Source organism: Electrophorus electricus, chromosome 21 (assembly GCF_041902795.1).
Source record: "Electrophorus electricus isolate QZ-2024a chromosome 21, ASM4190279v1, whole genome shotgun sequence".
Taxonomy (NCBI): Eukaryota; Metazoa; Chordata; class Actinopteri; order Gymnotiformes; family Gymnotidae; genus Electrophorus; species Electrophorus electricus.
In genome coordinates this window covers 16,415,001-16,427,549 of record NC_137517.1, presented here as the reverse complement: position 1 = coordinate 16,427,549, position 12,549 = coordinate 16,415,001, and the positions used below count along the sequence as shown (strand labels likewise).

The following is a 12,549-nucleotide window of genomic DNA, read 5'->3' as shown; positions in this document are numbered from 1 at the left end:
GGCAAAGTGGGCGGTGCTTTACCCCGTCAATCACCCCCCCAATGTACGCTTATGCGCCCTACTGTGCTATAACCCTCTAGGCACAGCTAATCAATGACGGATAGTGCTGATTTCTGGGGTTGGAGCACTGCGCTGGATCAATGTGGGCTTTCTGGACTGTGAACAAACCGGGGGGTGGGGAGCATGTGTGGCTCCGGTGTTTGACGAGGAAAGGGGTGCGCGCATGGCAGAGGACGAGGCAGGCGGAGAGGCGGACGGGAACGCCGGCGCTCGCGACGTCCGGGTTCATAGAGGGGGGCGGAGCAAAGCGGCCCACCCGGGGCCCAAGCACGCCTCGAGGAAGCTGGGCAAGGCAACGGCTCAGGCAGTGGAGGAGCTGGACGAGGTGGTGGCAGAGGATGAAGAGGGAGGGGTGAGCACAGAGGAAGAGGCGGAGCACAGCTTGGAGGAGGAGGGGCAAAGGGAAGTGATTGACATGAGGGTGTTGAGGGGGAAGACTAGTTGTCCAGGCCACACCACAACACAGAGCCAAGAGACGCAGCAAGATGTGAAAATGCGCTCACTCGTACAATGTACACACACACACACACATGCCCACTTCTCTCTCTCCCTCTCTCTAACACACACACACACACACACATGCCCACTTCTCTCTCTCCCTCTCTCTAACACACACACACACACACACACACACACACACACACACACACATGCCCACTTCTCTCTCTCCCTCTCTCTAACACACACACACACACACACACACACACACACACACACACACACACATGCCCACTTCTCTCTCTCCCTCTCTCTAACACACACACACACACACACACACACACACACATGCCCACTTCTCTCTCTCCCTCTCTCTAACACACACACACACACACACACACATGCCCACTTCTCTCTCTCCCTCTCTGTAACACACACACACACACACACACACACACACACACACACACACACACACACACACATGCCCACTTCTCTCTCTCCCTCTCTCTAACACACACACACACACACACACACACACACACACATGACGAGGTGTTTGACGAGGAAAGGGGTGCGCGCGCGCGTGTGTGTGAGTCTTTTTTAAAAAATTTTTATTCCAAACAAAAGCCCCCCCCAGCATCTCGCTGGTTTTCCACAAGAGCTTTTATCCTTTTTAAGCAATTTTAGCTTCCACCCCGTCTTTCTCCCTTTTTACATTTTTATTAAGGGTCATCTTGCGTGACTCGCTGGGCAGAAATCAGCTTCATCCAGAGCAGGAACAGGGGATTTCACACTGAAATTGTTCTGCTGTTCTGGGGTTTTGACAAAATGTTTTAAGTATTTGGGTTCCACTTATGTAATGTGTATACACACGTACGCATTAGTTGTGTGTGTGTGTGTGTGTGTGTGTGTGTGGCGAGCAGTCACGCCTGATTAACCACGGTGCTGGATGCTGGGGTTTTGTGTGTGTAATTAATGATGTGTCGTATTCTCTCCCCTGGCACAGGCTAATAGGATTCCCCTGCCCTGCAGGCGCTGCTGCCTTTGGCTGGCTCATGGAGGTGTGCGGGTGGGGTGGGTGTAGGGGGCGTGGTGGAGGTGGGGGTGGGCTTTGGGTGGGGGAAACAGACACCTCACCAGCTGGTGGAATGCGACTGGAGTGACGAGCTCACCAACTCCCGTCCCGGGAACAGAGATGGAGGGGGAGGAGCCTGGTGACAGATGTTTGAGGAGACCGTTATTTTCCACAGCGATTCTAGAATTCTCAGGGCAGTCTCAGATTCAGTGGTGGTGGTGGTTCTATATGCCACTGTTGGCTACCTCCTAAAGGAGCTAGCTCCACGCTTTAAAGGTGCAGTCAGTAGCTCCACGCTTTAAAGGTGCAGTCAGTAGCTCAAAGCTTTAAAGGTGCACTTTTCATTTGTTTAGGATAGAACTCACGTACTGTGTACTTCTAGGTATCAGCACTAAGCCCTGTACTCTACAGTATTCTAGTTCATTGGTATGTTGGTCTCTACCCTACTGTACTAGGGTATTCTATGAGTAAATGACAAAGCACGTTTGTAAGTCGCCTTGGATGAGAGTGTCTGCTAAATGCCGTAAATGTATAGGTCAGTAGATCAAAGCATTAATGGTGCAGTCTGTAGTGCAAAGCTTTAAAGATATTTTGTTAACTCGCTCAGTTCATAGAGGGCATTGATTATAGGTTTATTGTGAATACAATGGACGTTTAAAATCAATTCAGGTAGGTAATTAAAGTTGCTTTCGAAGTGGCACTGGTCATGATAAGGTTTGTTAAAACACCACCACCACAAACAGCCAACAACAACAACAACAACAACAACAACAACAACAAAAACATACAAAAAACATCTTTGCACATGTGTCTTTAGCCTATGTACCCACATTAGTTAGAAGTTGCCCAAGCCAACTGATTTTCGGACAAATCCGATTTTTTTTGTGTTTTATCTTTTAGATGTGACTTTTATATCCGACTTTAGTCTGAACAGATCGGGTCGCTAAACTGACCACATACGCGAAAGAACGATCCCTCACATGGCACGCTCGTTCAGAGACAAACGAGCAGCCTCAAGTTAATGTTCAAGTTAATCTGCAGTGGAGGCCACCTGCGAATTCGGAAACAAATGAAATATCCCGCCAAGAGCAACTACAATGAATACAAATGAATTTATTTACTGATCTGTTCGTGCCCACTAATTACATCGATAGAAACAACTGCTACTGTAGACAACAGTGATAAAAATGGAGCGTGCCTTCTAATGTGTGGCACCTGCAATTCTCCGTCACTCATCATCGTTCCTTCCCAGCAGCGCCAAAGTACGACGCATGTCGAGGTGGATGGACGTAAAATCGCTTTGCCGAGAGGCTTGCCTGTCGGATGTCGGTACCACGTATGAAAGTGGCCTGAATTCGAATCGAAATGCACATTCAATATAACTGCCACCCAAATGACGACAAATCCGTGTCGTACAAGGAGGAAAAGCTGGGCTACATAGATGCAGCTTTGGACTACATTCACCCGCTGTGCGGACGCAGTATTAAACAATCTATTTAACAACAAAGTGCGTTTGTTTTGGACGTCTTGCACACGTTGAGGGGCTCACGTGAGGCTGGGCTGTACTCCTGCACGCGCAAGCTGTCGCAAACGCCGAACGTGAAATGAAGGCCTGCTGTTCGCAACGTTTTGAAAACGATGGCCTACTGCGTACCGCGTTCCGCCCTCAGTATTCACTGTGCACTGGCCCCCGTGGCAGGATGCAGTACGTGACAAATGCAAACCGTACTACGGGGTCACTTGGGCGTGTGATTTCCCACCACCGGTGCAGGAGGGGATGCGGTACCCCTCTGGTCACGTGGTGGAATATTCGGAGGAAGTAGCGCGTCACCAGGGTACCTTTTGCGTGCCGGGAAAATGTATTCTGGTCGCATAAGGCATCCTGATTTAGAGCTCAGTCAGTGAGTGAGAAGTTTGTAGGAGGCTGTTTGGAACACATCCCTTAGAATTAAGGGTGAGCTGGAGGGAGACTGAGATCACCTTCCTCACTGAACAGAAAATTATCAGTGCAGCTGTCACTTTACTAATAACAAGGAAATCATAAAATCAGAGCACAATTAGAAATGAACATTTAGTACGAAGAACAATCGTTAATGTTAAAGGCAATTGAATGCAATTAAAAGCTATTAAAAGCGCAATGTAACATTTGAAAATGTTCTTTGGGCAAAGAGAAGGTAGTCTAAGAATAACTAATGTCTTAAACCACAAAGACCAAAAACGAAAAAAGTGGGTTAACTTGGTGTAAGTGAAAACAAGTTATCTGTCAGGTTATGCTCAAAGTTGCTTCTTCTTTAGTAATCAGATAAAAATGCTTATGTTTATTTACATGTTATTACAGGAGTCTTTGTGTGCTTGTTTTACACGGTGTCTGTGTACGTTCCTTAGTTGATCTGTACATACAGTAGGGAGATATTGGGCGCTTTGGCCTGAAGGAAGGGTTTAGGGTGGAACAGTGGTGTTGGGGACGCTGCCTCGCTCGAGGACAGTACGGACATCTTGGGAGGTTTAGGGCTCTCGGGGAGGTGTGTGAGAGAGAGAGAGAGAGAGAGAGAGAGAGAGAACAAGGAGGTGATTTATAACAATAACAGCAGGCGTGCTCTCCCTCTCACTGGAGCAAAACTAGGAAATCCATTACAAAAGGACACCACAGATGATAGCCTTTCAGGTGTGTGTGTGTGTGTGTGTGTGCGGGCGCCTACAGAACCAGGCCAAAACACATATTAGAGCGATATAATGATAAATACTTCTGGAGTTACACATCTGCCAGTGGCTCCATGACTAGAGTGTGGTGTGTGTGTGTGTGTGTGTGTGTGTGCACATGCACCCTCTTGTCCCGTTATTTTAATAAACTCTCATGCTGGTTCTGGAGGGGGGTGGGTTAGGATGTGGATGCCTGCGGTCCAAACAGACGGACGCAGTCCTGGAACATGCACCCCCCCCCCCCCCCCCCCCCCCCCACACACACACACACACACAGCCCTAATGGTGCTGAGGCACCCACGGCCACGTCTGCCTCCATGGGTGCTGCCCGCGCTGTGTGTGTGTTTAGGGGGGCCGGCTGCCACGGCTTGCCCGGAACGACGCCTCCCTCTGGGGGAAGACGCAGGGTGGGGAGCGCCCCCCCCCCCCCTTTCCCATTAGCCCTTATGTGAAGGGCAGTCAGGGGGAAAATTGGAGCGAGTGTATCTCAGCAGGCCCACCTGAGGCGGGGGATTGTAGGAGGGTGGAGGAGGTGACCTCTCCGGTTGTGCCGTTCTCCAGATGGTTATTTAAATGCGTGACTCAGAGATCGACGCCCTTGAAATTAAAGAGACTGCTAAGAGATACTTACGGTGATGGAGTCCTCCTCCTGTCCCTGGTTAGATTGAGACGTCGCTGTCTGAAATTCTCCACTGGCCTCAGTCGATGAATGAGCAACAATAATGCACATGTGCCTGCAGCCTTTGACTACCTGACCAAATTTGTTAGCAGGAGGAGACCAGAAATTGCTGCGTGCGTATGAGTGACAGGCCAGTGTCTTGGCCACACGTTGATGGAACTGATAAAGGCTCCGACTCCTTTTCGACATCACGGTCCTCCTTCAGACGGCACCAGTTTTCTAGCAGACCACGTCCATTTCCACACTGGCCCTTTCTGGTCTGAAAGCTTTGCGTGCGTCGTCGTTTTTTCCACCAGAACCCAGCTTGGTGAGCGGAGAGGATCCTTTGGTTCCGGCTGTGGCTCTTTGGAACCCGAGGCGCTCTCTGCAGGCGGCTCCGTGAGGCTGGTGACGCTCTGCGCTGTGTATGAGACGCTGCTGTTGGGTTTTATTCGTGCTGTTTAGGTACCGACGACCTAACGGTCCCTTTCGCAATTCACTAAAGGCCCCGTGTTCCTTTAAACATTCAAAAAGAATATAGTTTTAAATGATCTATATAGTAATCAGCTATTCCACGGGTTACTTATTATAACGAAATGTCCTCCGTTCAGCATATTAACCGAATGTTGCCTTTTAAAGGCGCTTATTTGTCATTTCAGGCTAGATGAGTCTTCCTGTATTACTTCATGGCTCAAAGAATACCTGTTCACAGCTGTCCTGCGTGCTTTATTCTTTAAAGCTACACAGCAAAAAGACCATCATTTTAAAAGGGCTTCATGCTAGCTGCAGTTTTCTCTCCGCTGTCTAGTGCGATGCCTCTCCATTTCATCCTAATTTATTAAAAAGTTGGGAAATGTTGGGAACGATTTTCTTTCCTGCATTGATATTTAGAAAACTATAAATTGATTAAAAATATATACACTGAAGAATTATTATTATTATTATTATTATTATTATTGGGTTTATATCTAATTGTATAGATTAGTGAATCCACAGTTCCTTAATAGTAAAGAAGTGAAAATGAATAAAAAGTGATGTACGCTGTAAGAAAACAAACTGAGATCCTCTCCGCAGTCACATTAGCATCTTATTGCGTGGCAGGAGCTTGTGTGCTGAAAGTCTGAGCGGGTTTTTACTTTCCTAGTTAAAATGAAAGCCCATTAATTCCTTAAAAATGGAGTAAAGTGATACAATAAGGCTTCCACCGACGTTGTAACCCAGTACCAAGATTACAACGTCCATAAAACGCCGTGGTAGTTCCTCAAGCGTTCATATTTTCCAAAGAGCAGTAAAGCCAAGAGCAGTGATAAAGAACGATGACAAACAGCTGATTTTGCTCATTCACTATTTGCATTCAAATTGTCCTTATGGCCTCGGGGCAAGAACAATCGCTTATAGGATTACTTGCGCGGTCGAGACCATTTGTAACCGGAGTCTTATCAAACGTGCCTTTTGGCTGGCTTTTGGCGATGGGCGCAACGTCGGGTAGGAGTATTTCTGACCACCAGGTGGCGCCTGCACTGCCCGATCTGCTCCAAGGCGCTGGTAAAGCACAGATGTTGTCGATTCCATCCTTTTGTTTTCCATCCATTCACGGAGGAGACCTCAGCTGTTGAAGGAGACTCTCCATTATGGCTTCAATGTTCTTTTGTAAATCATTTCCATTAAAGCATTTTTTTCAAAGGAAGGTAACAAAACGAAGGTTAAATGAAGTTGAACACGGCCCTGGCTGACCGGGCGTTTCTGGCCCAATGGCAGATCTCTGTGTGGGCTTCAATCAGCGACAGGGGGCTTGAAGGGTTTCTGTGTGTGCACGTGTGCGCGCGAGTAATGAATAGAGCCTGTGTGTGGAGGGAGGAGTGTTAAAAACATTACTGAACGTCATTCTGAATTCTGAACAACGGAGCCAGGAGGTTCGCCATGCTGGACGCACCGTTTCAGTCTGGAAGGTGAATTACAGTACCTACCAGTCGTACGGTGTCGCCACGCAACAGATAACGCCAATGAGTAACACGTTTGGCATCACGGAAAGATCACAGGCAAGAAGGCATGTTTGTCCACCCTCACACGTGTGGGCCATGGCGTTAGGAAGGAAAGGCCCGTGTAGCGTACAAAAAAAACCAAGCACAAGACTTCTATTCCTGGTTACACCTACCTGCAAAACCCCGCGTGGGAAGGGGCTCGGCTAACATATTTCTCATGGCGACTTCAGTGGCGACTCTCCCATTATTGGGCGGTGATGGTTGTTAGGACGCGATTCTCCAGGACAACACGTCCTCTGGGGTAACAGAGGTACTCGTGAGAGGTAAACTTTCCCAAATCCGGGACATTCTTCTCGTGCTCTTGATTGGTTCTGTGTGTAACTCCAAACAACAACTTGGGTGAGAACGAACTCAGTGTTCATCAAAATGTTTAATTTTTCAGTGAACGAAATAGCGAAATACTGCATGTTACAAACAGACCAGAGTTTTAAGACAGAAAAAAGGAATTCATTCAACCCCAAACTCTTGGATAAAGAAATAACCAAAGTCCAAATGACCAGAATGGCCAAGTTTTCAAATAAACTCGATGACCATTTTTCTAGGCATTCCAGCGTCTTGACATGGAGGAACTCTGGTAGACTGTGAATCAAAGAAAAAAAAGCTTGGATAAAGCTAACAGGTATGAGCTCTAACGTAGATCACCATGCCATACCATAATACTCAAGCTGGGGGCGGGGAGCACTGCAACGGAAAGATCTCCGCTGGCAGTGGCCAGTCGTCCAGGGTAACAGTGTCGCTGCGGATCTGAAAACTCAAGTGAGCGGAGTGAGAAGGAAATGGTCCCTGCTGGGTTCGAGCCCCCATCCGTATCTGAACCCCATCCTCCCCTGTCCCATGGGGCGGAGCCTGCTCTGCAGGACACCGTCAGGACGCCGTCAGGACACCGCTTCGTCCCGCAGTCACGCCACTGAGGCGTTGCCCGGTAAAGGTGGATGTCCAGAAGGGCTTGTGGGGGTCGTGAATGTTTTTGTTTGTTTGTTTGTTTTGTTTTTGCTTTTTTTTCTAGGAAAAGTGGCTGGAGCGTTCTGGTTTTCGGTTTTCGTCCTGCGTATGTCGTCCCCGTGTTCTCTATCCGTGCCCGGCGCGGAGCTACCAGACCGTGTTCTCGCCCATGTCCTGGCCCGGGTGGGGCAGGCCGGAGCCGTAGGCCGTGCCGGCGGCCAGGGGGAAGGGTGGGCTGGGCCCGGCCCCGAAGCCGCTGCCCCCGCCGGCGTCTGCGCCAGGGTGCAGGGGACCCGCCACGGGCGGCTCCGGGCTGGGCGTGTCCGCGTGCGACAGTGCGTCGGCGAAGCGCTGCTCGTCCGCGCCGTGGTGCGGCGGCGGGCCCCCGGACGCCTCCAGCACACCCGAGCCCAGGAGGTAAGGGGGCTCGGCCGGAGAGGGGACCTGTGAGGAAGGGGGTCCGTGGGGGAAGAAGTCGTAGTTGAGCCCTGGGCCGTAGTAGTCCCCCTGGTACTCTGCAGAGGAGGAGAAAAGATGAGGAAGGAAAATGAACAGCTATTAATGAACAAGGGAGTAAACATACACACACACACACACACACACACACACACATACATACATACACACACACACACACACACACACACACACACACACACACACACACACACAGTATCTCCCGAGCTTATGTCAGAACGCAGGCAGCAGAAGAGGGGTTCCTGTCCTCTGCTCCTCACTGCCTCCAGCTTTGGCCGTGAATTCACCCTAATGTGGCTTATTTACCACACACATACAGACACGGACTCACTAACTGGCAACCCAGGGGATTCTACAGTACCCACAGTCAGACCACATTCCACTCTGCCCTGAAGAATTAGCAGTGGATTCAGCTACAGAGAAATCCCTCTGCTGGTAGGTTCATGAATCATCCAGCCTGTCTTTATTAGACTCGCCTTATTATATGATGCCAAGAGACTACATTTCCCATCAGCCTCTGCTGGACTGGGCCCAACTGCTCCATATATAGTGAACTGCATCTCGTCTGAGGTGGCTGGTGTAGAACTGGAGCCGGGGTTCCGGGCACACACTGCCTAGCTCTGTGCTCCTCGTGGCCGAGAGGAAGGACCTAGCTCAGTCACCGACACACTCGCCAGCCGTGCGTGCACTTTAAAGCCTGAACAAAGAGGCCGAGCTCAAAAAATGTCCAGCAGGGGGCACCACCGTGGTCACGCCTTTCACTGGGTGATGGTCTCTGCAGCAGGGGTTCCCACCGTGCCCACGGAGGACTGAAATTTACCTGCTCTAGCACACCTACGAAACCTGTTAATGAACTGATGAGTTGAAGCAGTTGTGTTTGGGGAGGGAAATCTCCAAACTGATCTACTGCGGAATTGGACACCTCTGCCTTAATGATTCTTTGACAGCACTAAAGTGTAAAGAACGAGAGAGAAAGAGAGAGAAAGAGAGAGAGCAAAGATATGATAAGTAAGGGAAGGGGGATGAGTGGAGAGCAAGAAACAGGGTTGGGTTTTTTTTTGGTAGTAGTAGTTTAATGTGAGGAAAGAAGTCCCCGGTCGGAGTGCGAGTCTAAGTCCCAGCTTCCTCTGCAAAGCCGTGGTTTTGAGTGCGGTGTGAAGGACGGCACGGCACGCTTTTGTGTGTGTGTGTGTGTGTGTGTGTGTGTTCAACGAAGGACGGCTCTTTGTGTGTGAAAGGGGAAAGAAGAAAAGACCGTCAGAGAGGTAGAGCGAGTGAGTCACTGCAGAGAGGGACAGATGGGTGGTAGTGTGGGGGGGGGGGTGTCCCTCGTACCTCCGTAGTAGCCGTACCCTCCGGGGCCCAGAATGTCGGGGTCGTCCAGCCGGCCGCCCAGGGGACGCATTCTCCTCGGGCCCCGGAAGAAGGCGTGGCGACGCGCGCCCAGGGCACTCAGCTGCTTCATCCGCCGCTCTTTGGAGCGTCTATTCTGGAACCACACCTGCATCACGGAGAAAGAGAGAGAGAGAGACAGAGGAGTGCAGTTGAAACAAGTGACCCAGATCGCAGGGAGCCATGAAAGCAGGCATTATGCCAGACTACAGGTGGGACAGACACACAGTGAGCCCTGCTGGGAGGAAAACACAACCTTGGTGCGAATGCCTCTGTGATGCTCCCACACCCACAAATCCCGTACGGACGTTTACACATGCTTACAGCACTGCTGGTGTGAGATGGCTTAGCGTTCATAAACATAGAAATGTTGGAATGTTGTGGGGTCTATAGGACTGACACCTCTGGCCTTATCTCCCAAACGGGAATTAGCATTAACACAGACTGGCGGAGTGGTCAAACAGCTGGCGAGTGTTCATGCAACAGTTCAGTGAACACGTAACTGGTCGGTCAAACATCAGGTCAGTAGTCAAACATCAGGTCAGTAGTCAGTCTATTCTGGTGCAGTAACTGTGTGCGTCTCAGACCTGCGTGGTCTGGTCTCTCTCTCTCTCTCTCTCTCTCTCTCTCTCTCTCTCTCTCTCTCTCTCTCTCTCTCTCTCTCTCTCTCTCTCTCTCTCTCTCTCTCTCTCTCTCTCTCTCTCTCTCTCTCTCTCTCTCTCTCTCTCTCTCTCTCTCTCTCTCTCTCAGACGTGTGCACAATTAAAGCTTGTTGCCTCTTATATATTATATCCTAAAAACTAGACACCTTGCAGTACCAGTGTTGTGTTTTGCCACATGTATAAAAAACATATTAATTTTCAGAATTACTTAGAGGGTTTCTATCCGTTGGCTCTGTTTAGCTAACTGAACTCTACCCAGCACCTAGACCTATATGTATCCACAACTTAATCCTAATCTTAATTTAACAGTAGCCTTGGGTCATCCGACACCCTAATCCAGATCCTGGATTAGGCCTAACATTACTGTTAATGCACAATCTGGTGAGCTGTATTAAACTGAGCGATCCGAACATCGGCATGTTTAGCCTGATAATCTGATTAACCCAGAGGAGAGTTTTACTGTGTGGTTATCTGTGATTGGTCCACTCATTCCTGATTATGCAACAGGAATATATATGATCGGGCATTTTTTGGAAAGCACGTACAGTAAACATGCCTCTGCACTTGCCTTGATACAGCCATTTGTAATCAAACACCTAATTAAAATACATATATTATAAGATGGTTGGCATATCTGATTTGGTAAAACTCTGTTCAGTTAAATGTAAATGGTACTGCCAGAATGCTGCATGTCTAGTATACAGAGCAGTAAAGGGACCATACACAACTCTTACTGCAGAGGATAAGCAATAAGAGAAGTGTGAAGGGCCAATCCACCAGGGCTAAACCAGAGCTAAACTAGGGCTAAACCAGAGCTAAACCAGAGCTAAACCAGGGCTAAACTATGGCTAAACCAGAGCTAAACCAGAGCTAAAGCAGGACGAAATCAGGGCTAAACCAGGCCTAAACCAAAGCTAAACCAGGGCTAAACCAAGGCTAAAGCAGGCCTAAACCAAAGCTAAACCAGGGATAAACCAGGCTAAAGCAGGCCTAAACCAGAGCTAAACCAGGCTAAAGCAGTGTTTAGCTACCTGACAGAGCACTTGTGGCACTTTGCTGGCTACCCTGGGTCTGAAAATGGGACCTGATCCACCAGCTGTTACAGTAACCACAACAGCCACACACAAGAGCCTGTTACAAACTACTACTGAAACTATTACGCGAACCGTTACTCAAACAGTAACCCGACTGCATTGTTTAGAGTCAGACCTCACGGGTGAGTAGCAGAGTTTAAGCCAAGGACCGCACTGAACATTGAGTATATGCATACACCAGTGCTAAACATAGTTAAATGTAGGCTGTGCTTTGATAACAAAACAAACAAGCCAATAAACAGCCAAAGATGTGCAAAGAGATTATATACAACGGTTTCATGCCTCACGCACTATAGTCAAATAGCACAATTTACAGATTTTTAAACATGGGCACAGAAACAGTACACGACACGGTCAAATAGATGTGATTTTTAAAAGCCTGTATATTTAGAACAGAACGTGGTGTTCACAGATGAGGTGATGAATACAGTCATAATGACTTTATGATCAGTTTTCTTCTTAAAAGGACATCAACGAGGGAGAGAAGAGGGAGAGATGGGTAAAGTGTCCGAGAAAAAGGCGCACGCTCGGAACCTGAGCCTCCGCCGCGTAGCGTAGGCCGCGCAGAGCCTGCGCCCAAAACAAACCTGCGGCACACGGAGACGAGCAGAGAGATGGAGTGGGGGGGGGGGGGAGAGAGAGAGAGAGAGAGAGAGAGAGAGAGAGAGAGAGAGAGAGGAAAAGACACAAAGAGAGGGAGAGAAAGAGAAAGAGAGAGAGAGAGAGGGAGGGAGAGAGAGAGAGAGGGGGGGGGAGGGGGGGGGTGGCTCACTACCTAAAACCACTTAAGCATTCCTCTCCACGCTCGGCAAAGGCAACACCTGCTTATTGAGAACAATCGTCTAACTGTCGGGTACATTTTAATGGAAATGCTTGCCCTCCTCCTGAGCGAGCGTTGCTTAGGGATTACAAACACATGCTGCTGCGCCGGTATGGCTCCTGCGCGCAGACCGCAGCCCGCGCTTAGCACGTAACAAATGAATGCGGAGCCAGGGCAAAGCCCGCC

General features: G+C 49.2%; 1 protein-coding gene across 1 annotated transcript in view; it reads right to left on the bottom strand.

Moving 5' to 3' along the window:
• Positions 1–7,327: 7,327 nt before the first annotated feature.
• The window catches only part of lhx5 (LIM homeobox 5), an 11,562-nt gene continuing 6,340 nt past the window's right edge, over positions 7,328–12,549 (bottom strand). Inside the window, exons 4-5 of the mRNA XM_035521440.2 lie at positions 9,731–9,896; positions 7,328–8,433 (exon numbers count right to left, since the gene is read on the bottom strand). Coding sequence (XP_035377333.1) covers positions 8,066–8,433; positions 9,731–9,896 — 534 coding nt within the window. The 3' untranslated portion in view covers positions 7,328–8,065. The remainder of the gene's footprint in view (positions 8,434–9,730; positions 9,897–12,549) is intronic.